Source organism: Clupea harengus, chromosome 4, assembly GCF_900700415.2.
Source record: "Clupea harengus chromosome 4, Ch_v2.0.2, whole genome shotgun sequence".
NCBI lineage: Eukaryota > Metazoa > Chordata > Actinopteri > Clupeiformes > Clupeidae > Clupea > Clupea harengus.
Genome location: NC_045155.1, coordinates 6,991,730 through 7,016,845, shown reverse-complemented (window position 1 = coordinate 7,016,845; position 25,116 = coordinate 6,991,730). Strand labels below are relative to the sequence as shown.

Below are 25,116 nucleotides of genomic sequence, written 5' to 3'. Positions count from 1 at the left end.
AGAGAACCTAAGTCTTATGCTCAAATGTGGTAACAGCAAGTCCATTCAATGATCAGATGTGGGTATGGGTCTGCTGCTACAGTGTAGAATGCATGGATCGTACTTAGTGGAGTTGTGAGCTGCTCTTGAATTGAGGACGCCATGAATTTTAAGTGGTTTTATTTAGATGAACATGAACACAGCAAAGAGAAGACTTAGTGCCCATCTTCCCTGAGAATCAACAACTTAAAAGCACCAATATAGTGCTTTGCAATCGAGGAAGGTTGTGCCCAATGTCAAAAGCGGCCCATGCACAGAAATGTCCACATCCCAAGTCAAGCGTGCGGCTGGGAAGTGATGTCAGCAAATTTAGCAGAAGTACTGGCTTTTCATAGCACACACAATACTGCACAGCCATGTAAGATTGCAGAAAGGTGCCATAGGATAATCTCTGCTACAACAGCCATAATAACCACAGCCCCATGTGTGTTAAGAAGCACAGCTCAGACACTGGTGGTGTTGTGGACTGTAGAGTTGTAGAACGTGTGAATCAGGCCCTTAATGAGCCTTCTGGCCAGTGCAGCTGGGCCTTTCAGCGCATTTCTGACCAGAGGGGACAGAGGGCCTCTCTGACGGGCAAGACCAGGAGTTCTCACCCTCAAGGCCACCTCCACAGGGTAGTGGTCACTCACCTCCTCTGCCTACAGAGAGATGGAGTGACAGTTAAAGCCAGTGTGCTTTTCTTACCTCAGACCATCAATCACTGGCTCATCACATGTCAATCACTGATGGAAGCACAAATGGCCTACAGGTGTAAGGCAGGGAAGAGAAGAGGACGTTAACACTTCAGAACAGTTACCCAACTGCTGGAAGGAATTGTGTGTATGTTCAGGCATGCATTGCAATACATTTTCTTTGGCTTTGATTCAGTCAGGCTTTAGTATGACATCTCAGTGCTGTAGAAAAGCTCAGATAAATAGCATGTAGAAAGCAACTATTTAATGCTGATAGTACTGCATGTAAGGGCAATTAAATGTTTAAAATGTCTATGACATTCTGTGTAATTACAATGAAACTGACCATGCTTCCATAGACAATGACTTGGTGAATCAATTTGCAGTCATATGTGGAGTTAGATATGATAGACTAAATGTCCCACGGTGTACTCATCTACAGCTTGAAAAATATGACAAACTGAAAATAAAAACATTGATACCCAATGTCCCCTATATCAGTCTTAGTTATGCAACTCATTATTTTTCACCCCTCTTGTTGAAGCCAATAATACAAGACAATTAAATCTGCCAGAGTTCATTAATACTGTTAAAGTTAAAACTGCATTTTTTTGTAATAATTTCAACCAATTGTTTGCCAGTTATACAAATTATGTGATTTACTGAAGAGGCTAACAAGATAGAAAATAAGGAAAAAGTACAGAAGTGATCAGGCTTGCTAGTATGATATAAATTCAGCCTGTTCCTTATGTTCATTTGCAGTTGAGAATGTCCATTCAAAATGGACAATCGTAGTCCCTATCACTCAAAGAAGTCCAATCACAGACATGCAATAACTTCATAGATATTATACACATTCATAATTATGCAGAAAAATAAGTTCTGTTGCAACAGTTTTTCTCGATTGCTTAAACACGATTTTGACTGCTTTGTTTTGTTTTTCAATACACCTCACACAATTAGCACAACCACACACCCAATGTGCAAAACACCTCAGATCCATTGCAAAATGAAACACTTGTAAAAACTATACACCAATTTAACAAAACCATATTTTGTTACCATATGAAACACACACGTTGCATATGACTGAATTCTGTTTGTACCACTTACACACTGCTGTTATAAACCTAAAACACTTTTAGCAATTCTACTTCTCAGTGATTAGAGTAGTGTAATTGAAGTACACAGAGGAAGTGCAAATATACAATAAATTCAACAAACACTACACAAGACCAATGCTGCAGACTGATGAAAACATGGAGATGTCAACATGGAGAATCACAACAAAACATGTCCCAGTTTTCATGCTACTTCAGTAGTGTGCATAACACTGTAAGCTCAGCAAATATCAGACAAACGTAAAATTATGTTTCCAGTACAGGTTACAATTCCATTAAAAAAAGATCAGAAAAAAACTGAAAATACAGTACAAATAAAGTTGTTTCATTTTACCCTGATGTCTTTTTAGGATGTGTGCCAGTGTTGACTGAGAGACCTGATGGACATTACTGTATTGAAAATGGCATGGTCACCGATAATGTTGGCTTGAATTTCTCTGAGCCTGATAGCATTATTTGCCAAAACCATGTTTATGATCTCTCAATCTTGTTCTTGCGTGAATATGGGCCCCCGTCCTCCTTTCAAGTTTATTTGATAAATTTGGTCTTCTTCTTCTTTGAGCACATTTTCCTCCTGCTTCAGGTTTTCCTCTTCCTCTACCTCCACCTTGACCTCAGCCTCTGGCATGGCCTCCGCCTCTTCCTCCTTCTCCTCCTCTGTGGATTCCCCCTCTCACACTCACTCTTCTTCTTCTGACTCCTTCCATTTTGGTTGAAAACAGATGAACTCATCTGCTGCATTTCTATAGTGCTTAAACCTGTTTGGTGTGTCTACAATTAGGCAATCATGTGTTTGCGCACTTGATGGCTGTGTTTATTTGACAGACTCATAGGTGTGGTAATTTGACAGTCAGTGTTTTGGAATTGCAAGAAAGTTTCCTCTTGATATACTTCTGTGTCTAAAGCATTCAATTGTGTTTAGTGTTTTGCAAATCACTTGTTGACATGTGCTTATAGCGTTGCAAATCTGAGCCGTTGTTTTGCTCCTTGAGTGAAGGTTTTGATAATTGTGTAATACTTTTGATTTTAGTGTTGATCCAATCGTAAAAAACTGTAATATCAGCCAGATGATTTTGTGCAATCGCAAGCTGCCAAAAAGTTTGGACAAAATACAACTTTTATAAGAATAACATTTCTTAGATAAAATATCAAATTTAAAATAAATGTTTATACATATTAAAACTTATCTACACTTAAATACAGAATACAATTCCGTGCTATCACACTCTTGATTTGTGCTTGATGATAGGCAGTTCATGCAATCTCATTTTCTCCAACTTAACATGTCATCAGTCCCATGAAAATGTCCACAGAATGATTGAGGAGGTATTTGGATCCTAGTTATGTGTTTTAAAAGTTGAGGTAAAATATTTCCCCCTATCTCTATCCCTCCTCAGCGTCAGTGCCATTTCCATCAGTCAAAATGGGTCCTTCGGAGCCTTTCTCCCATCTCGCTCCCTCTCGGCCGTTCAGTCGTTTAGCGTGCTTACAAGCGAGGGCATAAGTACACACAGGGCAGCAAGGAACAGGTGAGGGGACAGGGCTGCTCTTAGCCCTCCCCCTTTCAGCTCCACCTCCACAGGGTAATGGTCACTTACATGAAGAGCCTGTGTGAAGAACAACCGTGACATGTCGGGAGCTGTGTGACCGTGTCGCTAAGCAGGCACAGAAAAACACGTCCACAGGTTGAAGACAGGCAAGTCTCCTCAAGGCTCATCTAGGCCCCCCGTGTACTCTGTATGTGACTAGCACTGATCAATCTCTGGCATCTAAAGCCGTGTACAAAAACATTGGCATGCTTGATAGAATAGTGACATTGTACCAGGTTAAAATGTAAGTAGACTACATCTGTGGCACAGCTGTTGATTCATCGGTAATGTTTCATGAGGGGAAGAAAGAATCCTAGTCCATGTTTCCATGGGGAATTTTGTAGAGTTAGAGCTGTAGAGTTCAGAAGGTGAACTGGCTGTGACGTAGTGACAATTCTGTTCAGACAACAATTGTTTTTGTGTGCAAAATGGCGATTGCCTTTTTGCAGAGAAATTAGATCTAACCCAGTAAATTAGTATAACCCAGACTTCCGTGGAAAGAAGGCCTGATTGCAATGGTACCTGTCAGATGATTCTGACAAGCACCCTTTTTTTTATACAATATCACGTAAAGAGAAATACTGTGCCATCTGAGAAGTCAGAGCATTGCCCTAGAGCTTGTTTTGGATTTATGGAAGTAAATAACACATTTTGGACAAAAACAATTAAGAGCTGAAATTTAAATAAACCCCAAATATAGCTACCTCAAACTTAGATGAAGTTTGAGAAATGGAACATGTAAATTTAAACAGCCCTTTCTAATGGAATGTATTTTTTCTGTAGGTTGAATTATCAGTAGTGTAGTCTTTATTGCATCAAGAGTGGCACTTTTTTGGTGATGACCTCAACTATTCCACTTCCACTATTTCTGATAATGACTTCCGTTTTTTAAGATTACATTTGAGACTGAGATCTGGTAATGGCCCTGCCTCTCAAGTAGCCTTTAAAAATCTGTATTACTCTTACCTGCTCCTCGGTCAGGCGATACTCCTCAGCGAAGTTGAAAGCACCTGCTGAATTGGGAACAATGCCTCGGGCAAAGTTCTCTCCATGGATGATGATCCTGAGGCAAATCGAAGGAATCTTAAGCGTTTTAATCTCCAATGCTTCAACCCAAATGACAAAGCACATCTTGAAATGGTTGTAAATGATGTTTATGAAATGTTATGTTATATTACCTATCATAAGCGCAGTTGGTTGATTCCCTCACTGTGGTGTCTATGTCATCCCCAATCAGCCAGATGAATGAGGGGTCAGTGTAGAGGCGGATGTTCTTGCGGTTCTTCTTTGCCACGTACCCACAGGCTGCGTTGAAGTCACCCAGGAACATCACGTTCTATACGACAAAGACAACGACAACGACTTGAAGAAAGACTAAATTGTGGGAAGACGGAACAAAAATTTTCCTAGAATGTTTCAGATTCTCTGACTTACCTCCACCCTCCATTTCTTTTTTATAGCTACAAAGACATCGTAGAGTTCATCAATCTCTTTTGTGGCATTGGAGGGAGATGTGTGTTGTGGTATCAGAACAAATTCACCCAGCACTGTTAAAACAAGAAATAAAGTTTAAAAAGAAAAAAAGTTCTATATTGCCAAACCTTATCACCACAAAAGGTCCAACATCATTCAATACAATCAGTCTGAATAGAAACCAGTTGGTGATAGTATAACTGATATGAGATGCCATACGAACCAGTCCTGGGAGCTCGGAACCACACTACAAATGGTTCTCTAGCGAATGCATCCACGTCCCCTTTCTGTGTGTCAGGATACTGATACTGATCTTTCACACTGACCGTATCTGTCCTGTAAGAGAGGGTGGGGGAAAAGAGTGCTTGTTGAGCAAATAATAAAAATTGGTGACTGTGATGATTACAAAAATAATATAAATAATAATATTAACATAATAATATAGCGGGTAAAATAAGTATGGAATACGTCACTATTTTTCTCAGTAAATATATTTCCAAAGGTGCTATTGACATGACATTTTCACCAGATGTTGCAAAGAACCCAAGTAAGAAACCAAAACAAATAAGTTCAGAAATTAAGTTATGTGTAATAATGTGAAATGACAAAGGGAAAAAGTATTGAACACACTTTTTGCACCTCCCTTTCTTCATGTGTTCAATACTTTTTCCCTGTGTCATTTCGCATTTTTACACATAACTTAATTTCTGAACTTATTTGTTTTGGTTTCCTTGTATGTGTGGATTACTTGGGTTATTACCAACATCTGGTGGAAATGTCATGTCAATAGCACCCTTGGAAATATATTTACTGAGAAAAATGGTGATGTGTTCAATACTTATTTTACCCGCTGTATGTTCTTATTATGTTTACACTTCATAATCTAGTCATGTGTGGTCCTGACAGAGATGTGTCCTCTCTCACCTGTACACAAACACATACTGCTCCTGATAGGAAGACCTCCCAAGGCGTTCACTGGCCACAAAGTCATAATCGTGGTGAGAGTCATACCTGAGATTAAGACAGAAAATCATTCAGGGTTAATAGACACGACTGATGTAGTCTGTCTGTAGTCAGTTGAAACTAATAGTGTCTGAATAGCGCAATTTAGGGTGTGACTTTCACCAACACCCACATGATTTGTTTGCGTGTAGCTGCTGAGGGTGTAATACCTATTCAATGCCGCAAGCAGGGTGGGGATGGCTTCTCTTTTGTGGTCCCTCACCTCCTGAAGCAAGGCAATGTCACACCTGGACAGGATCTGCACACACATTTTGGACAGAGTAGTTTTAGGTCCGTTTCTACTTTCACTTCTTTTTTGTCTTAAACGAAGCCACAACATTCCCTAATAAAAGTCACTTCATGCACTCATTAATTATCTTAGCTCATCTATCTCTATACACCACTGAAATTGTTATCATTACATTGAATTCATTCAAAATAATTAAAACATAAAATTCCCACACTGCCTCATGACAAATTGGTTGGTTGGCACTCACCCGAATGAGAGTGTGCATGACTGGGACATCTGCTGACTTAGAGTCTCCAAAGCTCTGGACATTAAACGCACATATTTTGAAGGCTAAGAGAGGACAAAGGACATTTGCAAAAAGTGCAAGTGTAATCCAAGGCCCAGTACTTTTATTGGCAGTCACTGGCATCATGGGACTGTGAAAAGAAAGAAAAAAAGTTAGAACAGTTCAAATATCAGTTCTTACATGACAATTAGGAAGATGAACATTTCACATAATTGAAATACATTGCGTTCTAAAAATACTAGTGGATGTGTACTTGATGATTGATCAAAATGATCTCTGAAATGGATGCACTGAATTCCCCCTTTCAGTGAAACTGAAAACTGTGGCTTTTTGTTACATCTTCTTTTCAATGGAAACTTTCGGTCTGATGGAAAAATGATATTATAGCCGGGTAATTTTGCTTTGTGACCATGATGTTCTTGAAGTCTTATAACTGTGTCAAATTTATGTTTAAATTGCTTAAAACTGAGTATTCCCATTCCCTGTCAGTTTAAACCATGTATTCGTCCATTTCATCAACTAGTCTGATTCCCTGAAGGTTACGGAAGATGAATTCAGCTTGCCAAGGACATACTTATGGAAAGGAAAATCACAGGAGCACTTTAATGAGGAAAAGGGCTATTCTTTATAGAGATGGGCTCAGTCACCAAGCCAGCACGTATTGATTTTGATACCAATACTGCATTCCTGAGAAGAGATAAGCCCTGACATGTTGAACTGTGTTTCAGTGTTAAAATAACTGCATACCATCTAAGCAAATGCAGCCTAACCAAAGAAAACACGTTTCAATTCTTAAAATAGCTGTTTCAGTCATGTTTACAAATTACAGTAATAGCAACAACAAACAGTCTGATCTACAGACGACAGAGACAGAACACGTCCTTATGATTCTCTGCTGTGTCACTCTTCTGTATATATATAACTTTTCTCCTGAACTACTCAACTTTTCCACTCCTCAGGAAAAGGAACCGGAAAAGGAAAGGAACTCTGTTTTCCTGATGTACAGACACAATGTTGGATTAAAAGTAGGCTTACCTCTCTCCAAACGAACCAGTTGTGTTAGAATTAAGAAGCTAAATGTTTCTTTTGAGCTGCGCGCTTCCTAGTTGATCTCCCCAGAGCTGGCTCTTTGGCTCCACCCCCTCTGCTTTCCTTCCTGTGAGAGGGAGGGGCTGAAATAACTTGTTTCTAAAAGTGTATTGCAGTTGCTATCCTAGAGCCCTTTACAGTAGAAGTAGTTAATCAATGGCAACTACAGACAGAGAGATTATTCAGGGTGTGCTCCACAACCTCAAGAATACCTCCCAATTTATATTAACTATCGTGTTTAAAACATATGCCATATGAAGCATTACGGTGCACTTCCCTAAAAAACTGAGTCACTGGTTCCACAGTCTCATGGCCCTGGCGGCCTGGTGTTTGCTGTTTGGGCTGTGATCTCACATGGGTAAAGCCCTTATCTGTGTGAACACGTATGTGGTTATCTCTCAGTTACACCTTATCTTAAATATTGGCTCATCCTGTCTATACACGTGGATTAAAGTCAGGCTGTATAAAACAATGTATTAACGAAATCGGTGTGAAACTTAAAACAAAAAAACTTTACAGCTCTTGTTTTGTTACCAGGATTCTTTCAACAATGTTTATTTCCAGGATTTGTAGGATTTGAAGCCAAATGGGAAAATATGGTGATCATAAACAGGGGTGTAAATAAAGTGTTTTGTTACAGTAGCAGGTATATTTTCAAATGTTACCAGCCACTCAACACTTAAGGTCTGTCAAAAGGTTTATAAAAAAAATGTATCTACAGATGATAGAGAAGACACAGGTAGACATAGGTGACTTTGTCATCATAATCGTCATGTTCCTTTAATTATTGGCATGTAGTTGCTGTTGCTCTGCCCCAAAAAGGTGTGAAGGAAGAAGCCAATGTGAGATCACTGTGAATATCCAGAGAGATCCCTGCCCACACATTTACAAATACATGAAGACTTTGTAAACATGTGTACCAGCAAGTGAGTGATGATGCCATAAAGTCACAGGGCCCTAATTTGATAACAACTTCGGGTTCTTACGCTCGACAAAGAAGGGCATCAGGTAAAGCTACTTTGATTACTAGGGCACATTCATTTGGTAATTTCATAATATACGCACAGACCTAAGCTCCTTTGAAGGTGGACCAACAGTTAATTTGGGTGTCTCCGATCAAAAAGGTAGGCATGCATGGAAATTTGAGGAAGGCATTCTGAAATGTAAATGTAAATGTAAACTGAATCTTGGTTTTCAACATCCGGCAGACGCAATTGACCAATTATTTAACTGAACAAAATATGTCATCATAAGGCTACGTAGGCTATGCAACTACACTCAATGACAGAGACAGTGAATAAAATAATCTATTATTCTTTGTGGCCTTAAAGGGAAACGTATGGATTTTTCAACCTGGGAGCTATTTTAAGGTTAGAGTTAGAATGCTAAAACCGGCACCTGCAAAATGGCTTCACGGTGGAATCCTATGGAACAAGCAGGCATGTCAAATTGAAATTATATGTAAAATGTTATTATAAGGGCCTGTCTTAAAATCCTCCATTCACCCCACAGGGAATTGATGTAGTGCAATGAAGCCACTAGCCTCCCTCTCTCCAAGAGCCAGCATCAGAGAAGATTTTATACAATTAATTGTGGTTGTGACAGTGGTCAAACTGAGGACTGACGAATACTGCAACTGCTTAGTTCTTGTATTCCTGTTCATGCACAAATATCACAGTTGGTATACAGCATTGTTGACAGGCAAACTTTTTCTGTCTCTTATTTAAACAACACATTAATCACACACAAGTAAAACAGTGCACGAACAATTTAAACAACAATGCACATATTTCACACCTATACCTGTTCATGCACAAACATCACAGTTGGTATACAGCATCTGCACCAATAAAATCAAATGACAAAAATACATTCAGTACGGCAGTACGGTTACGGAACGTGGAGAATGGGAAATTCCCAGCGAACTAGCTAGCTAATCAGTGTGTATAATGATGAACCTCGTGGTATACAAAATATGACCAAACTCTCTGCCCATTCATAAAAGTTCTTTACAAACAACAAAATACATACTAATCATATAAACTACATGTAATATGTCGGAGTTGTCGACATTCATTGCATTTATCAATCTGGAAGTTTATAAATCATGAGGGTCATTTTGTACAGTGGACCTACCGTTGACAGGCAAACTTTTTCTGTCTAGTAACGGCAACAGTACACACATAAACTGTACACCTGCAGTACACCACAGCTCCAGAGGTGGCTTCAAAACACCAACATTATTTACAACTGAATTATGGCGAAACTCATATATTATATAGTTAAACGGATTTTTCAACTCCGTTACACAAGGCTTTGAAAAAAAAGTTTGTTTAATCATCTTAACTTGGCAGATAATACTTTTACGATCAATTCATATGTGCAGATTTAGACAAGCAATACTAGCATATTGTTATGCTTTTATGGTACTGTTATGTTGCTTTCTTCTATGTTGGATGATGGAAATTCATATAAAACAAAATTAATCTATAAACATGTTTATCAATACTAGTAGTGTTAATAATGTTTTTGAAACAGTTAAAATCAAACACTGTACACATTGTCATGACATTAAACACAATACACAATGCTTTTGCTGCTGCTATAGTCCGTAATAAATGCAAAATCAGGATAAGTCCCAATCAAGCAGTTTCTTCAGAACAAAAACATAACATGCCCACCAAAATCTGGAATTTCGACTCTAACTTCTCCTATACTTAACATATCAGAATCAGCTTCAAGTTCACTAACCATCCCTAACTGAAACTGTGGCTCTTCTACTCCAGAGGACATTTTAACATTTCTATTTAATGTTGAACACTGAAGAACACTGGCCAGTCTCCTGTGAAGGGCATAAACTGGCATGCAACGAACTGTACACAACCTTCTGTCTTTTAATCCATGGAAATTCACTCACTTACTAAATGGACCTAAAGGCACTTCATCTCTATGCTCTGATTAAAAAACAAGCTGTCCACCGTAGTTAATACGGCTTACAGATCATCTGTAACTCCCCAGTCACCTGCATGCTCCACAGAATCTGGAGTCACTAAAAAAAGCTCTGCAAGTCTATAGAGGCTACGTTTGGGCTACATTCGCGATCTTTGACAGTAGTTTTCTTAGCTTGTGTTTTCGCGCGGTGTCGGTAACAATGTGGTGTAAACGTTTAGTGATTATTAATATTGTTAATGTCGTTTGAGCCTATATTAGTGGACCCAGTCTTCATCGTAGGTGAACACCAAACAGCCTAGCAGCTAGGAGGGAATGTATACTAGAACCACTATTATGACGTATCCCTATATGACGTAGCGTGATAGGCTTTGTGACGTTGCCAAATGTTTACCAGCCAGTCAAGGTTCTTAACACTGGAAAGGCCTGTCGAGCGCTAGAAGTTGTTTTTGTTTCTTAAAACGCGCGGTATTTCTTTTTTCTCTGAATATAACCACGTCAATTTCTGCCCCTTTGCGATCTGATACATTAAGGCGAATCCATCGACCAGGCTGACGGTACCCCGATCTACAATCAAAGTGGACACAACATAAAGGTATGAGCGTTGCTGGGCCCGCGGTACTTCTACTGTGGTTTACACAGAGGTGATTCAAATGCAGTTCTCCTTTATAATGCCTAGGCCCATTTTCAACGTTGCAGGTCAACAAAGTACATCAGCACCCGATGAGAAACATCTGAAAATAAAAATGAAAACGGAAGTTTCAGCAGCAGCGAGCTTTGTCGCCAGATTGCTAAGAACCACTGGATTACTATCCGAACACCAGTTGGAGCAATTCAGTTTGGCGCTGGAGGAAGCTCTGGGCGGTAAGTAGGAAATCTCTGGAGGTAAATGTTGATTATGGACGTTAGTGTCTTCAAGGATGTGGCTAGCAAACTGACCATATTGTGCTAAAATGTAAGTCTATTGCTCACGTTTCAGATCACTATCAGCATCACTGGTTTCCCCAAGCGCCGTGCAAAGGATCTGGTTACCGATGCATCAGAATCAATCATAAAATGGACCCAGTGATCGGCAGAGCGGCTTGCACCATCGGGCTCACAGTCGAGCAACTTTTCTCCTTACTTCCCAGGGAATTAACGCTGTGGGTCGATCCCTTCGAGGTGTCATATCGTATTGGAGAAGATGGCTCCATTTGTGTCCTCTATGAATCAACACCACCAACACCAGACTCGACGGACTTTGTTAGTTGTAAGAATGGACTCAGAATTGGACGAACAAGCCCTTCCAAGTCATATAACATAATGGCTGTTTCAAGCTAATAGGCCTATATCTTATTTTCACTTTTTCACTTTTTCCGCACAAGAAATCTGCTTGCATTTGATGTTTTTAAAATCACACGATGTAGTGTTTTTTTTTTTTTTTACCTTATGTTTGGTTATTTCATGACATGTGAATGTGTCTTGTATAGGCTACTGTACACGATGCAGTCTTGACATTGTTTTACAAATTAGAAATGAACTATTTTGTGTATTTATAATAAAAACGCTTTTATTTCAGTGAACGTTTATTTTATTCTTTTTATATTGCAGTAGGGACTCGACAGGCGTCCTCACCGAGGAGCATAGGCTCCGGTCTGTAGATTAAGCTAGCAGCTTTGAAATGTAGGTCAGCAGAAGTCCAAACTCAAACAGACAACAGTCTGACAACGACAAGGCCTACTAGGGCAGAGTGTGTTATCTTCCATCATCTGGCTTGAATATAAATATAAACGTAAAATATGGTCAGGCTCTTCCATATCAAATGTGCTTGTACGATTCCAAGATTATTAGAAAATCTGCCCACAGAGAAAGAAAGAACCACAGAAGGCAAACATCTGTAATCCACTCTTAAATCTGACAGTTTTTTCTAGTAAATTTTCATCTGTGGCTTGATTTTCTGGAGATCTAGCTCATCTCATTGAAATTAATCGTATATAGTAATTCCTATATATTCCTCTAGAGGGAAGCATTATACAATTCACAGAAGGCCGTGGGAACGTTGGGAAGACCTAATCTGGCAACAACCAGGTGCATGAAACTCTTTTGTGATGGCTGAGATATATGCAGTGTATTTAAACTAATATTAAACTCAAAATCTAAAATTCGCCCCCCTCAAAAATCACAGAGCAGAAGTGGGTCCATTTCATATGTGCTCCAAAGCAGCTGTGCAGTCTTTTCAAAAATCGATTTTGTATTTAGGAATATGAAGTATTTTCAAAACAGACACAGACAGATGGGGGCATAACACATATCTACAATTAGTTTGTGAAAAAACAATATGTAATAAACTGAGGATCAACCACTTTAGCTGAGACTCTTCCAAAAGACTGCATCAAAATCAGACAACACAGGGGTTTTTAAATGGTCGGCCAGCTCTAAAGGAATTTGGTCAATATGTCCAAGTGAAATTTCAGATACGGTAAGATTTAACATGTGTGGTTTATCTTTTCCCTTGGCCAAAGCACCTGTCTGTCTGCTAATGTCCCTGGACCAAATCTTCTCATATTCAGATATTGTCAGATGTGAATGTCTCGTCAAGTTTGGCTCTCAAGTACTCTGAAACATCTGCTAAAAACATTTACATGGGACTATGAAAGATGTAGTACACAGCTGCTGGTATGAGGAGAATACTTAAGACCAGAAAGCATCCAATATATTTAAGTAAGCAATTATTACCTGTCTTTAGTATCGCCAGTGCCTATAATGTTTGGTTAATGTTTGTATTTTGGCAGTTGTATTTTGTGTGTGTGTGTATGTGTTTGGCAGACATAAAAAAGTAGTGAAGTGTGGAGAACATTAAAAAGCATTCAGCCAGTGAGAATGTGATTTATTTTGGACTAATGTCGGAATGAGACATCGGAATGAGACTTTGGGGTGTTTTCATGAATTGTTCCCTTGATTTTGCCCTTTTTTTTGTTTTGTTGAGCCACTCACAGAGAGAGGACACAGCGAGGCCTTCTGTTTAAGATATTAAGTGATATTATTCAGTCCCAGAGAGGCCATCAGGTTCCTCCATAAAGCCCCAATAAAAGCAAATGTGAAACACGTTTGGTGAATGCCATGTTTGCATTTTCTATGAAAGACATTTTATCTGAAACTTATATTATGCTTTTACTACTATGGAAAGTATGGCGAGGAGCACACAGCCGTTTCCAAGGTGACTCACTGAGGACGAGGGTAGTGGGGGAGGGTCAGGGGGTCTTTAAAGCTAGGACATTCAGTAAGGACTTCCTTTTTATTGTCTCTGAAATGGTAGGTTCTCAAATATGTCTGTGTGAAATGCTCTCAATTTCAAATGTAGAACTGTGGTATGGGGATGTGCAGACATTAACTGAGATCTGCCTGTCAGTTCTGTGCCAGCATGGACTAAAATATCCTCTTCAATGGAAACCAGAACAAACTTCCCATTTACTTCTACTCAACACAAACATATCCCGTCCAAAATTCCTGTCCAAATGATAATTTCCTGTTTGACTCAGTTCTACATTTCCACTGCTAACTTTCACTCGTTTCATGTCTATATTTTCCCCTCTGTATTGTCTATGCATAATTAAAATGTCAAATTCTTGCATCAATATTTCCACTTTGCTAGAAGTGGTTTCAGGTGGGGGCACTAGGAGCCCAAACTCTAATGTCCTAACATGAACCTCAATATATCACATACTTTATGGTTTGTTTACGTTTTAAGATGGCAATGTCACACCACATTTTCTAAAACGATACTAAAACTGAGACCTTTGCTCCTAGCACAACAAGTTATAGACCTATCTTGGTGAACACCACAGCAGTAATATGTGCATTCCATTAGTCCTGCACCCTGCACACAAGACGGCACACAGGGGGTTAAGACCGATTTCGTAAACTGTTACTCAACTGTTCTGGTCCAGGGAACCTGTTAGGAGGTTCTCATTTCCCTTCTGAGCTGCGGCACTGCCCAGTCTCCTCACAGACTCACAGCTCCTGCCGACGATGATGGACCTAAAGCTCCTGTTCTTCTCCGTTATATTCCTGTGCACTTCCCAGCTGTTTGCAAGGGAAAAAAGTGCTCCGAAGCCCAATCAACGTAAAGATGTGGCTCTCGTGACAAACAAGGAAGAACTATTATTCAACAACAGAGTCTTCATGGAAGCCAAAAAACCAAAGGTAGAGATTTTGTATTTGTTGTTTGCTTTTATGTGAAACATTATATTTGGGCTTTTACAGTACTTTGTGTTGAACTTGTCAATTCCATTTAGCAAAGATCGCTTGAACCATTACAATCAGTGGGGAATGAAAGAGAAATATCATGTGTTAGAATACTGACTTTACTGTAAAAGAAACATAAGCATGTATGTTACAAAGCTTTCCTTTTGTTTTGTGGCTTGAGCTGTCTGTTTTGGCTGTTGTTTTAACTGAATTGCGTATCACATGATTGTTCACCTAAAAATTTGCAGCTGCAAAGATGGAAAATGTCTGCAAAACATCCAGCGTGGAAATATTATGGGAACTAAACCACAAGAACAGATTACCAAAGGGGAAAGGCAAAGATTATGCTGACTATACTTACTGACTGATTAAAAGCCAAAAATCCGCTCTTTTACATATTTCTTTATAGAAATATATATTATACATTAGATTTAAGTGAGTATCAATACCGCAGTGCATATTCACAGTATTGGGGCAGCATGTTCTAATTTAGATTCTTGCTAAAGGTCTTTTAAGCATTTAGTGTTCCACTGGTGTGATTAATCCCCCCTCTCTGATCATATTAAACAGAAAAAGGTTGTGACAGCTACAGATTATGATATCCCAGATGATCTGGACCAAGACTCAGGTGGAGCTCAGAAAAGAGATGAGGGTATGTTCTTGCTCCAGTTCTACTATGCCTTATTACTGCCATTGAACACAATTTTAAATGAAAACCATCCCCTCAACGTCGCAGTCTCAGAGTATCGAGTGCAATGTCTATAACTAGAAAACCATTCACTTTCATATCAATGAATAGGAACTCTGTGCAAAAAGACACTTGGCAGTCAACTCCCTCTGGGCTTCAAGGAGACCTTGATATTATTGCCATTTTGAACTTCCAGTTTAAATGCATTACACATGCAATTTTGTTTCAATTTGTCATGATCTAGTACATAATAAAACAGTGTCACTTGCTGTAACACTGCAAAATCTGAAGATATTGATTGATTTCATCGTTGGTGTTTTTTGACACCTTTATCATTCACATGCTTGACTTTAGAGCTTCCAACTTGCCTGCTCTGTGTGTGTCTGACTGGATCGGTGTACTGTGAAGAGGTCACTCCTGACATGACAACCGTGCCTGCACTGCCAAAGGAAACAGCATATCTCTATGCACGCTACAACAAGATTACCAGGATAACCAATAAAGACTTTGCTGATATTGGTGACCCAACACTCTAATACAAACTCAAACATACCAAAGGTAACATTGACCATTTTAGTCAGTTTCTTTTTAATCCTAAAACATTTTTTCTTTTAACTGTAGCTACTCTGAGAAGAATCGACCTGACAGGCAATCTCATTTCCGACATCGAGGATGGAGCATTCTCAAAGCTTGATAACCTGGAAGAGCTCACACTGGCTCAAAACAGACTATCCAAGCTGCCAATGTTGCCAGCAAAACTCACGGCATTTAATGCCGGTTTCAATTTGCTGAAAACAAAAGGTCTGAAGGCAACAGCTTTTAAGGTAAGGTCACCTGGAAGTGAGGGTACGAATCCCAGTGTAGGTATCTTGTATTGGTGATGAGTGTCACAAAAGCTCATGCTAACAATACACTTTCTAACATGCAGAAACTGACCAAATTGGCGTACCTCTACTTGAGCAATAATGAAATCGAAGCAATCCCTCAGCTGCCAGAGTCTCTACGAATCGTGCATCTACAGGTGTGATCAGCACTACTTACTGTGCATCTTTCTATGGCCCATATCGGCAGTCTATGAAAGACTACCTTTAAAAAAAAAAAAAACTGATGGGTAATAAAATTCAGACTGACTTTGAGCATATTTTCTTTTGGGCTGCAGAACAACAACATATCCTCCATGACTGACGAGACATTCTGCAAGGGCAACAACACACACTACATCAGATACAACCTGGAAGAGATTCGGCTGGAGAACAATCCTGTTGACCTGGCCAAGTACCCGCAAAGCTTCATCTGTCTAAGATCTCTGCCATTCGGACTATACTAGTGACCAGGTTATACAGAAGGGAAGAGAGAGGGTAACTGAGACATTCTAGGTAGGATCGGTGTCAATGTAAGTATTGTTTTGAGGGAATAAAAACATGAAAATTAATGAAAATGGTCACAGAGTGATAACATGATTGAAATCAGGAGATTTCTCCTTCTCAGTTATCAAAATATGACATATTGAAAGTAAGCATGTTGATTTACGAGTATTAGTCTTTCCATTATGTGCTATAGGTTGAAATAGCATGTGTATAAGCAGGTGACTTTGTACAACTTGAAATAGCAACTACTAATCTTTGGCAAGACACTCCTTTATAAGTTTATTTCCAGTGTCTTTGGGATGTGGCCTTAGCGATGGTCAGTGATATGGAAAACTGCCAATAAGGACCGGAGTCTGTTGGTTGTCTTGACAACAGAGGCCTCGACATCACTCCTGAAGTCTTTGATGTTGGTTTTATTTGTATTACTGTTACCCGCTAAGACAATTCACAGAACTGTATCTTTTACATTTAAATTTTTATTTTAACCATATATTTTTTTTAACCAGTACTGTGGCTTCACTGAAAGGACATATAATTTGGGTTTAGTTGTTGAGGTGACCCTGGAGACATGTATGCTAACCAGGAGCTCTATTCCTTGGTTCATGTTAAATAAAAACTTGAAGTGTCTTAAAAAATGTCTACTCTTGTCCTTTAAAATATACAGACAATACTTTTTGACAATCCAAGAAAGCACACAGAAATGATTACCATCTACCACATAAATGTCTTCTATATCTAGTCTTGCAGAATCGGATGCACCTTTGGCGCTGTGTGATGAAAGTAGATGTCTGAAGTAAACTAGACATTTTTTTTTTTATAAAAAAACTAAAAATTCCAATCATACCTATCAACATTCAAGCCAAATCCCCTCTTGGTTGTCTCCAGATATAGTATTATAAACATCTGGCTCGGCAAGACATCCGGCTCAGCAAGACCATTTCTTTCTACCAACACAAAAGCTATGCTACTTCCTAAAATAATCTTGAAAAATACTTCATGGCTACATAGAGATGTTAATTTATTTTCTGCTACAAACCTAAAGATGAAAGTTATCACACTGACCAGAGGGAGACCAGAAGCTACCAAGCGCTTTTACCTCCCATCTTTGTTGGGGTCACTCGTTCCACACCTACAAAAGGCACGGGTATGATGTGTAAACAATCATCACCACAATAATGACAAAACACCAGAAATAACTTTTCAAATTTCTTTAAAGTTGTTGAACCCCAGTGTTGAATTCCCCATCAGCCTTCGTCCAAACTCAAATGTTGAAGTGCCATGAAAACAGGCACTGGCAGACAGTACAGTTGTACAGTGAACACTAAAACAATCCAATGGACTGCTAACTTTGTACAAAGCAAGACAATGACTTACAATTCGTTCAAAATTAATATAATCCACAGCAGCGAACAAATGTCATGGTGCAGAGACCTGAAGTCAAAAGCAAGTCCTCCAGGATATCCAGAGTCTGTGCAAAGCACACGTCAGGATAGCAACAGCCTCAGTGCTTTTCACCCGATGACGGCCCTGTGTGAATCCTTTCCTCCTCAGTCTTCCCTTCATAAGCTCTTTCTGATTGCTTTCTTCTGTACACATCATCTGAAGGAAAAAATTTAAATCTGTTAAGATCTAGCCCTGTTATTTTCTGCTACAAACATTTTATTATATAAACCAATGTATGGCTAGAAATGCCTTAAACAGGAATAAGATGCACATAAACCCTGAAATAAATTCACTGAAAGACTTCTTAACACGGCTTTGGACATTGTTCTGGTTTTGAGTCAGCTCAATATGGCCATGCTGGTCAATGTGATCTTCCTGGCATGAAACTGGTACTGCAGGGTTAACACTGAGTTAAGACTTGGGAAAAAATTGCGTTATACCAACAAACTAAGTAATGCTGGTATGTAGTTCGTTTACAGAAACATTGCACAAGATGGCAGCGTTACATTCATAGTCTACAAGACGAGCTAAAGCAGTTTACAATCTGGTAAACCACAATTGTTAAATACTGCTCATAGATATTTTTTTCTAGCAAGTAAGCACTGCTTCTACAATACAGGTGTGCTTCAAATCCGTTGCATGAGAGGTTCCACATGTTTCTGAATGAGACTCATTAGACAGACAATGATACAGTGGCACTGAAGTGCAAAACAACAAACAAAAAAGAGTGCAGATGCAGCATAGACAAAAAGCGGTGGTCATGAGGAGCAGATGCAGCATACAAACACAAAAACTTGCAACCCTGAAGTGCAGCTGATGACGTATTTCTACAAAAAATGTGGCTGCATTTGCACCTCAGGACTGCTCGTTTTTGTTGTTTTGTTTTTCTGTCTTCTTTGTGTGTGTGTTTGTGTTTTGCACTTCAGAGCTGCAGGTGTTTGTTTTTGTGTGCTGTATGTGCATCTCAGGACCACAAGTTTTATTTTATTTTGCATTTTCTTTTTGTGTTTGGCACTTCGGTGCTGCAAGTTTTAGTTTTTCTAAATTTCTACAGTACAAATCGCTGTAGCTACTACAAATGATGTTACTGCCGCATCCAGGTACCGTCAGGAGTAAGTTTCTGACATCGGGTCTAACTTCCCAAATAACCAGTACTACAAACAGTGGATACGTTTCACCCAAGGCATGCTGTCATGGAAATGTATGATGCATCTCTTTCAGTTGTGTAAATGTATTATAAAAGTGCTATGGAGTACGCATTAAATAGGGAGATGAATGTCACAGTCTGAGCTCTAGACAGGGGCGGGGTTTTAAACGAATATTTATCTGAATTGCGTCCATAGATTTTGTTCATTCTTCGTGTACATCTTTCAGCTGTGGTAGTGTATTATACAAGTGCAATGGTGTATGCATTATACCAACGGCGTGAATAAGGACATTAGTTCAAATAGAGTGAATTGAAGTTAATGGAACCTAAGCTGGGGACAAACAAAAGTGACGGATAGCTTGACACCTGTGTGTACAAAGTAAGTGATGATGACAGATGTCTTCATCTTTGAGGTTGGTTATCATTCTGTTTATGAGCACTATTCCTGTAACACACTGCGGAGGCATTTTCTTTAGCAACACGAATAACAACGTTTCTGACTACTGACATACTTACAAAACGTCTCTCTTCCAATTCTCACGTTTATCATGATCCACTCCATTACTCCTCCTATGCAGAAAAAAATGGGTAGGAATCTATATATTCCAATTTGCCGCTTGCCCGGCACAAGATTGAGAACATATTTCAAGTTTCGACTCTTTCGAAACATGTCTGGGTTTTTAGTTCAGAAGGAAAATTAACAAAATATCGGTGTTATAACTTTTCATGCTGAACTGCTGCTCGGTCCTTTCATGCCCTCTACGACTGCTTCCTGACATAATATAAAATGGCGACCTACGTTCTCATTGGCCAAGACAGCGGAGTTTACCAACACATGGATGAGAGGGGAGACATTCTCGATGGTTTCGTCCAGTTTCTCTAGTGATCTGGGGGAAAAAAAAGCATTCCTCATTGTCCAGCCCCTGAACTATATACTGGATCGAGAGCCACTCAGAAAAACATTCTATACACATTACCCTAACCATGTCAACCGCATGACAACAGGTGGATGATAGCAGAGGTGGCCAGCCAAATCCCATATGGCCCCAGCCACATAAGTAGCCTACTGTGTCAAAATTCAGCTTTACATAAATAAAGCAGCCATAGTAAATACAAAACACAATCAAGGTGATTGTGAAATTCTTAGACATGACTGATGTGTAATTATCAAATGACCACTCTGTACATACAGGTTTATGGAGAATGAATGTACCAAGGTGAGCTACAAACATATGTCAAGTAATGGTGTCTTTAGTCCTATTTTGTCACCAAGAACTGATAACATCTTGTGTTAAAAGATACCACTGGCAGTGTCCAAGTTCCCAAATTCTAAACATAAAAGTAAGATTTGGGGGATAGGCAATTTGGAGTTTCAAAGAACCATTATAAGAAATCCCCAAATGAGATTATTTTCTTTCGCCAGTCACAATAAACCAGTTATGTAGTTGTTCCAGAAAAGCATACTGTTTGCAAAGGTTACCAGTCAAGAGTGCAAGACTCTTCAAATGACTCATGTTGAGAGCAAAGCTTCTTTGTATGTTCATGAAGTACTGATCAGGTTACAGCACAAGGTCTCACTGCAAACACAAAGGCTATGTTTAAATTAATCGGCCACCTTGCCAATTGTGCTGATGTTACTGGACTGCAATGACACATATAGATTGGTTTTGGCCCGGCCTGAGCCGCTATGTTTGCTTCCCATTTACAGAGACAGAACTAAGTTTTTTCCTTTTTTTAAGCGCACACAGTGAACAGAGTGCTACAGGACTTAGATAAGCTATTTGCTGTGTCCTTGATTAGAATCACAGACTGGACCTTTAAGCCGAGTGAAAATGGATTCAAAGTATTCGTAAAACTTTGCTAATGCAGCATCTGTAAGGAGTACAATATGTTATAAAACCACCAATAACAACCGGATCAGTTGTGACAAATCTCTTTCATTTATTTCAATATAAAGGCTATGTGTACATATAGCCAATATGCAATACTGCTTTCTTTTACATTGCATGATGTACTTTCTAGCATTTCATTTGACACATCCTGACAAAAAACATTCCATGTTACCATTTAAGCATAGGTGTCACAAATAACTAAAATTATTTAAATGTTGGCATGATCTAACACTGCACTCCAAGTGATTTGAAGCCATAGTCCTTCCCTACTTAGGAATAACTTACCAGGAGAAGTAGTTATGGTAAAACAATGTAGGGTTTAAATATTTAAAACCAGCTCCTGTACACCATAACTAGCAAAAAGGTTCTCTCTGGACCCTCTCACTTGGTTCTCTTTTCAGTTCATCCTATTTGACAGTTTACCACTTACTACACAAAAGGCGAGGAAATACCAGGCAGAGAAGAAGAGGGTACAATGGTTTGGAAACATCGTAATTCTGGATACACGTGATGCCATCAAGATAGGTTATTAACAACTTCCAAAGTCACAACATATGGTACAGGTAATGCAAACAACAGATAATGTTCTATGTTTGGTGTCTTTTTCTACCTAACCATACCTGATGCAACTGTGGTCCGTCAAGAATTTGTACATATATTCAACACAAATAACTTCCATGATAGCTTGGCTTTTGTGGACATCTTTATTTTGCCCACAGGTCATGGTGACATTAGTCCTCTACTTTATATGCTGGCCTGCAGAAAGTCCAGTTATGCTCCACTGTGTTCTCATTGGCCCGCTCGCTCATGTGATGCACGCGTGTGTTTCTGATAGTGAAGCCTTGCTTCGTGATGTAGTCCATGAGGTGAACCCTGAGGGCCACCTCTTGGTGGTAGTCACACGGTCCAAAAGTGAAGGACACCTGGCAGTCTCGGGTGTCCATCATGTGCTTGTTCCACTTGGTGAAGTTGTTGGAGATGCCCTCCAACAGTGAGTGGACCTTGGTGGTGACAGTGACCTGTGTGATGATCACTGCCACTGGGTTTGAGTACTTTGACAGCTTGCGTGTGCTGGAGAGTTCCACCGTCTGTTCATAGGTGTCCAGTGGGTAGGGAGGCTTGGGATCATTTAGACACTGGATCAAAGGCTCGACCTGATAGAAGTCTGCCTCTTTTCGCAGGAGGTCCATCTCTGTGAAGCTGACAGGGCGAATCAGCTCTGACGTGCGCAGAAAGTTCAGGATGAAACGGAAAAGTGTCCCGTCGCGATCGATGAAGTAGTTTCCTTGCACATCTCGTGTTGTGGGCAGGTCTCCACGGAACATGGCACCCAGCATGGAGTCTGGGTAGCGCTGAAGGGTGGACAGGGTGGTGGTGTACAGGTGCCCACCAACATTTAAGGTGACTGGTTTGGTCATCTAGACAACAGACAAAAACAGTATAAGAAAGACATGCCACCATAAACTTCTCTTCAAGAAGCGCAAAAATAGAAGACAGAAGAAACATGTAAACTATAACTGACAAGAGTGTCACAGCGCCATTCTTTTTTGTACAATCTAGAACCTTCTTTAGAAATTACTACCTCCAGTTTTGTGGTAAAAATAATGCTCCAAGAACCCCCCCTAATAAATATGTAATTCTAACAGCACAATCCACCTGTTCATAGGTGTCCAACGAGTACAGCGGCTTGGGATCGTTCAGAGACTGGATCAAAGGTTCGATCTGATAGAAGTCTGCCTCTTTTCGCAGGAGATCCATCTCCGTGAAGTTGATAGGGAGGATGAGCTCCGACGCGCGCAGGAAGTTCAGGATATAACGGAACAGTGTTCCGTCACGATCGATGAAGTAGTTGCCTTCTGCATCTCGTGTTGTGGGCAGGTCTCCACGGAACATACCACCCAGCATGGAGTCTGGATAACGCTGAAGGGTGGACATGCTGGTCGAGTACACTTGTCCACCAACATTTAAGGTGACGGGTTTGGTCATCTAGACAAACAGACAAAAGTCACGTCACCACAAGCTTCTCTTTAAGAATTATAAGTGCAGACACATATAAGACTATACATAACTAGACTTTCACAGCCCCATTTTTTTTGTACCACCCAGAACCTTCTGTAGATACGGTCATACGCATTTTCTTTGGTTAAAAACACAAAAACCCCTAGAACAAAATTATAAACAGCCCACCTGTTCAAAGGTGTCCAATGGGTAAGGCGGCTTGGGATTGTTCAGACACTGGATCAAAGGCTCTATCTGGTAGAAGTCTGCCTCTTTATGCAGGAGGTCCGTCTTCATGAAGTCGATGGGGAGGGTGAGCTCTGACGTGCGCAGAAAGTTCAGGATGTAATGAAAGAGGGTCCCGTCACGATCAATGAAGTAGTTTCCTTGTGAGTCTCGTGTTGTGGGCAGGTCTCCACAGAACATGGCACCCAGCATGGAGTCTGGGTAGCGCTGAAGAGTGGACATGGTGGTGGTGTACAGGTGCCCACCAACATTTAAGGTGACTGGTTTGGTCATCTAGTTAACAGGCAAAAAAGGAGGCAGACATGTCACCAAGAGCCTCTTTTCAAGAATTGTAAATGCAGAAGACAAAAGGAAGATACATGTAGACAATAAATAAGAAATGATTCTTTAGAAATGCTCTCAGATCCCCCAAAATAAAGATGTAATTCTTAAGGCACATTGAAATGTTTTCCAAAGTGTAAAACATGTACTGAAATGTTAGGAGATCATATTATGCTACGTTTAGGAGCATAGATGGTGCATTTTGGTAGTACATTTATTGATGAACGTTTGTCTGGAGATGATCCCATACGCCACCTTACCATATAGTCCCAGTCTCCATTCTCCATTGATTAAAATATGTGTGTTCTCGGGATGCCTGTAGCGGGTGCGGTGTCGTCTCAGCTGTTTACCTGTAAGCAGCGAGAATGCCTTTAGCCTACCAGACAATATCAACTGTGAGTCATCAATTTCTGAAGACAACGCTGTGAAGCTAATTATACATATAGCTATAAATATATAAATAAGATTCCTTTGCAATGGTGGTCCCTCTGTATGCAGTAGCTAATTAGTACGTTAGCTAGCTAGCTAGCTGGTAACGTTAACACATAAGGAACCTCATTGACAATACATTCTTTGTTAACGATACTTGAATAGAAATCATAGAAGCAACGTTATTATATACTCAAAGGAAGTTTACATTACTCGGTAATAGTATGCCACTAAAAAAGCTACAGTCGAACCATTTTTGCCTTAACTATAACGTAGGATTTTTTGCTATCGTCATCTGGTTGCACATCAAAGCAACGTTGAGCGCAAACGCTAAGAGAAATAGCTAAATCAATGAAGCTAGCGATAGCCTATTTTAGCGTGCTCTAAACACTTGGGCTACAATTCGTCCTTGTCACCGTGTTAACTATTGCTTAACCCAACCAATTAGCCAGGTCTTACCTATATCCACGGTTCACTCCTCAAAGGCATAACATGTGTGTTGCATCGGCCAGTTTATGGACTGAGCGATTGCACGACCCGTTAGCTTCAGATACAGAGTTCAGGCTGGGCCACACAAGATAGTTCCGTGTTTACCTACAGTCACATGGTGTCACCGATGACTTCCTAAACATAGCCATGCTAAGAATCTATGACCATAATATAGGACTCTTAATACGTGGTTAATATTCAACTTACACTGCATCTGGAGTTGTGCGTCTTCGTGATTTCATTGAACTTTCAACATTTAACATTCATTTTCTTTAAAATGTACTATTTTATCATTATAATGTATTAACCCAGTCTTGGTGCAGTGCAGTGTTCAGTTAAGCATTTGAATGTCTATTTTTATTTGGATAGAGCTCTGCTGGAAATCACCGCAGAGCCTCCT

At 39.8% G+C, this 25,116-nt stretch overlaps 5 protein-coding genes across 7 annotated transcripts; 2 read left to right on the top strand and 3 right to left on the bottom strand.

Moving 5' to 3' along the window:
* Nucleotides 1-142: 142 nt before the first annotated feature.
* dnase1l1 (deoxyribonuclease I-like 1) lies at nucleotides 143-8,685 on the bottom strand. Of its 2 annotated transcripts, none has more exons than XM_012816693.2 (9): nucleotides 7,470-8,685; nucleotides 6,396-6,564; nucleotides 6,069-6,157; nucleotides 5,821-5,907; nucleotides 5,120-5,232; nucleotides 4,858-4,970; nucleotides 4,602-4,759; nucleotides 4,390-4,486; nucleotides 143-680 (listed from the first exon to the last, which is right to left on the bottom strand). In XM_012816693.2, the coding sequence occupies exons 2-9, from the start codon at nucleotides 6,558-6,560 to the stop codon at nucleotides 483-485; spliced, it is 1,020 nt and encodes a 339-aa protein (XP_012672147.2). In that variant the 5' UTR covers nucleotides 6,561-6,564; nucleotides 7,470-8,685; the 3' UTR covers nucleotides 143-482. The 2 variants fall into 2 exon arrangements, with proteins under 2 accessions (XP_012672147.2, XP_012672148.2); XM_012816694.3 differs by lacking the exon at nucleotides 143-680 and adding an exon at nucleotides 2,983-3,441 and having other exon boundaries at nucleotides 7,470-8,077.
* Nucleotides 8,686-9,874: 1,189 nt separating this feature from the next.
* LOC105890644 (protein BTG1-like) lies at nucleotides 9,875-12,029 on the top strand. The gene is made up of 3 exons (XM_012816705.3): nucleotides 9,875-11,067; nucleotides 11,172-11,336; nucleotides 11,452-12,029. Exons 2-3 carry the CDS (start codon nucleotides 11,219-11,221, stop codon nucleotides 11,790-11,792), a joined length of 459 nt encoding a protein of 152 aa, XP_012672159.1. The 5' UTR covers nucleotides 9,875-11,067; nucleotides 11,172-11,218; the 3' UTR covers nucleotides 11,793-12,029.
* Nucleotides 12,030-12,164: 135 nt separating this feature from the next.
* On the top strand, nucleotides 12,165-17,386 carry ognb (osteoglycin, paralog b). The gene is made up of 6 exons (XM_012816698.3): nucleotides 12,165-14,654; nucleotides 15,267-15,348; nucleotides 15,739-15,903; nucleotides 16,006-16,208; nucleotides 16,313-16,405; nucleotides 16,544-17,386. Exons 1-6 carry the CDS (start codon nucleotides 14,481-14,483, stop codon nucleotides 16,709-16,711), a joined length of 885 nt encoding a protein of 294 aa, XP_012672152.1. The 5' UTR covers nucleotides 12,165-14,480; the 3' UTR covers nucleotides 16,712-17,386.
* A 558-nt stretch (nucleotides 17,387-17,944) lies between these two features.
* LOC105890645 (small integral membrane protein 4) lies at nucleotides 17,945-20,154 on the bottom strand. Its single transcript, XM_012816706.3, has 2 exons — nucleotides 19,858-20,154; nucleotides 17,945-18,350 (listed from the first exon to the last, which is right to left on the bottom strand). The coding sequence occupies exons 1-2, from the start codon at nucleotides 20,009-20,011 to the stop codon at nucleotides 18,253-18,255; spliced, it is 252 nt and encodes an 83-aa protein (XP_012672160.1). The 5' UTR covers nucleotides 20,012-20,154; the 3' UTR covers nucleotides 17,945-18,252.
* Nucleotides 20,155-21,258: 1,104 nt separating this feature from the next.
* Nucleotides 21,259-25,115, bottom strand: kctd6b (potassium channel tetramerization domain containing 6b). 2 transcript variants are annotated; one of them, XM_012816690.2, is made up of 5 exons: nucleotides 24,687-25,115; nucleotides 24,059-24,148; nucleotides 23,421-23,750; nucleotides 22,890-23,219; nucleotides 21,259-22,651 (listed from the first exon to the last, which is right to left on the bottom strand). In XM_012816690.2, exons 2-5 carry the CDS (start codon nucleotides 24,083-24,085, stop codon nucleotides 21,965-21,967), a joined length of 1,374 nt encoding a protein of 457 aa, XP_012672144.2. In that variant the 5' UTR covers nucleotides 24,086-24,148; nucleotides 24,687-25,115; the 3' UTR covers nucleotides 21,259-21,964. The 2 variants fall into 2 exon arrangements, with proteins under 2 accessions (XP_012672144.2, XP_031421799.1); XM_031565939.2 differs by lacking the exon at nucleotides 24,687-25,115 and adding an exon at nucleotides 24,479-24,653.
* Between the last annotated feature and the right edge of the window lies 1 nt (nucleotide 25,116).

Bases quoted from the DNA above. Each gene is read 5' to 3' on its own strand.
- dnase1l1 (XM_012816693.2), bottom strand. From the start codon at position 6,560: ATGATGCCAGTGACTGCCAATAAAAGTACTGGGCCTTGGATTACACTT. The intron at 4,971-5,119 runs GTTCGTATGGCA...TTGTTTTAACAG, and splicing joins GTTCCGAGCTCCCAGGACTG to TGCTGGGTGAATTTGTTCTG. The intron at 681-4,389 runs GTAAGAGTAATA...ATCTCTCTGTAG, and splicing joins ATCGCCTGACCGAGGAGCAG to GCAGAGGAGGTGAGTGACCA.
- LOC105890644 (XM_012816705.3), top strand. From the start codon at position 11,219: ATGAAAACGGAAGTTTCAGCAGCAGCGAGCTTTGTCGCCAGATTGCTA. The intron at 11,337-11,451 runs GTAAGTAGGAAA...CTCACGTTTCAG, and splicing joins GCTGGAGGAAGCTCTGGGCG to ATCACTATCAGCATCACTGG.
- ognb (XM_012816698.3), top strand. From the start codon at position 14,481: ATGATGGACCTAAAGCTCCTGTTCTTCTCCGTTATATTCCTGTGCACT. The intron at 14,655-15,266 runs GTAGAGATTTTG...CATATTAAACAG, and splicing joins TGGAAGCCAAAAAACCAAAG to AAAAAGGTTGTGACAGCTAC. The intron at 16,209-16,312 runs GTAAGGTCACCT...TCTAACATGCAG, and splicing joins TGAAGGCAACAGCTTTTAAG to AAACTGACCAAATTGGCGTA.
- LOC105890645 (XM_012816706.3), bottom strand. From the start codon at position 20,011: ATGTTTCGAAAGAGTCGAAACTTGAAATATGTTCTCAATCTTGTGCCG. The intron at 18,351-19,857 runs GTAAGTATGTCA...TTTTTCCTTCAG, and splicing joins AATTGGAAGAGAGACGTTTT to ATGATGTGTACAGAAGAAAG.
- kctd6b (XM_012816690.2), bottom strand. From the start codon at position 24,085: ATGGAGAATGGAGACTGGGACTATATG. The intron at 23,751-24,058 runs GTAAGGTGGCGT...CCTGTTAACTAG, and splicing joins ATGGAGACTGGGACTATATG to ATGACCAAACCAGTCACCTT. The intron at 23,220-23,420 runs GTGGGCTGTTTA...CTGTTTGTCTAG, and splicing joins CATTGGACACCTTTGAACAG to ATGACCAAACCCGTCACCTT.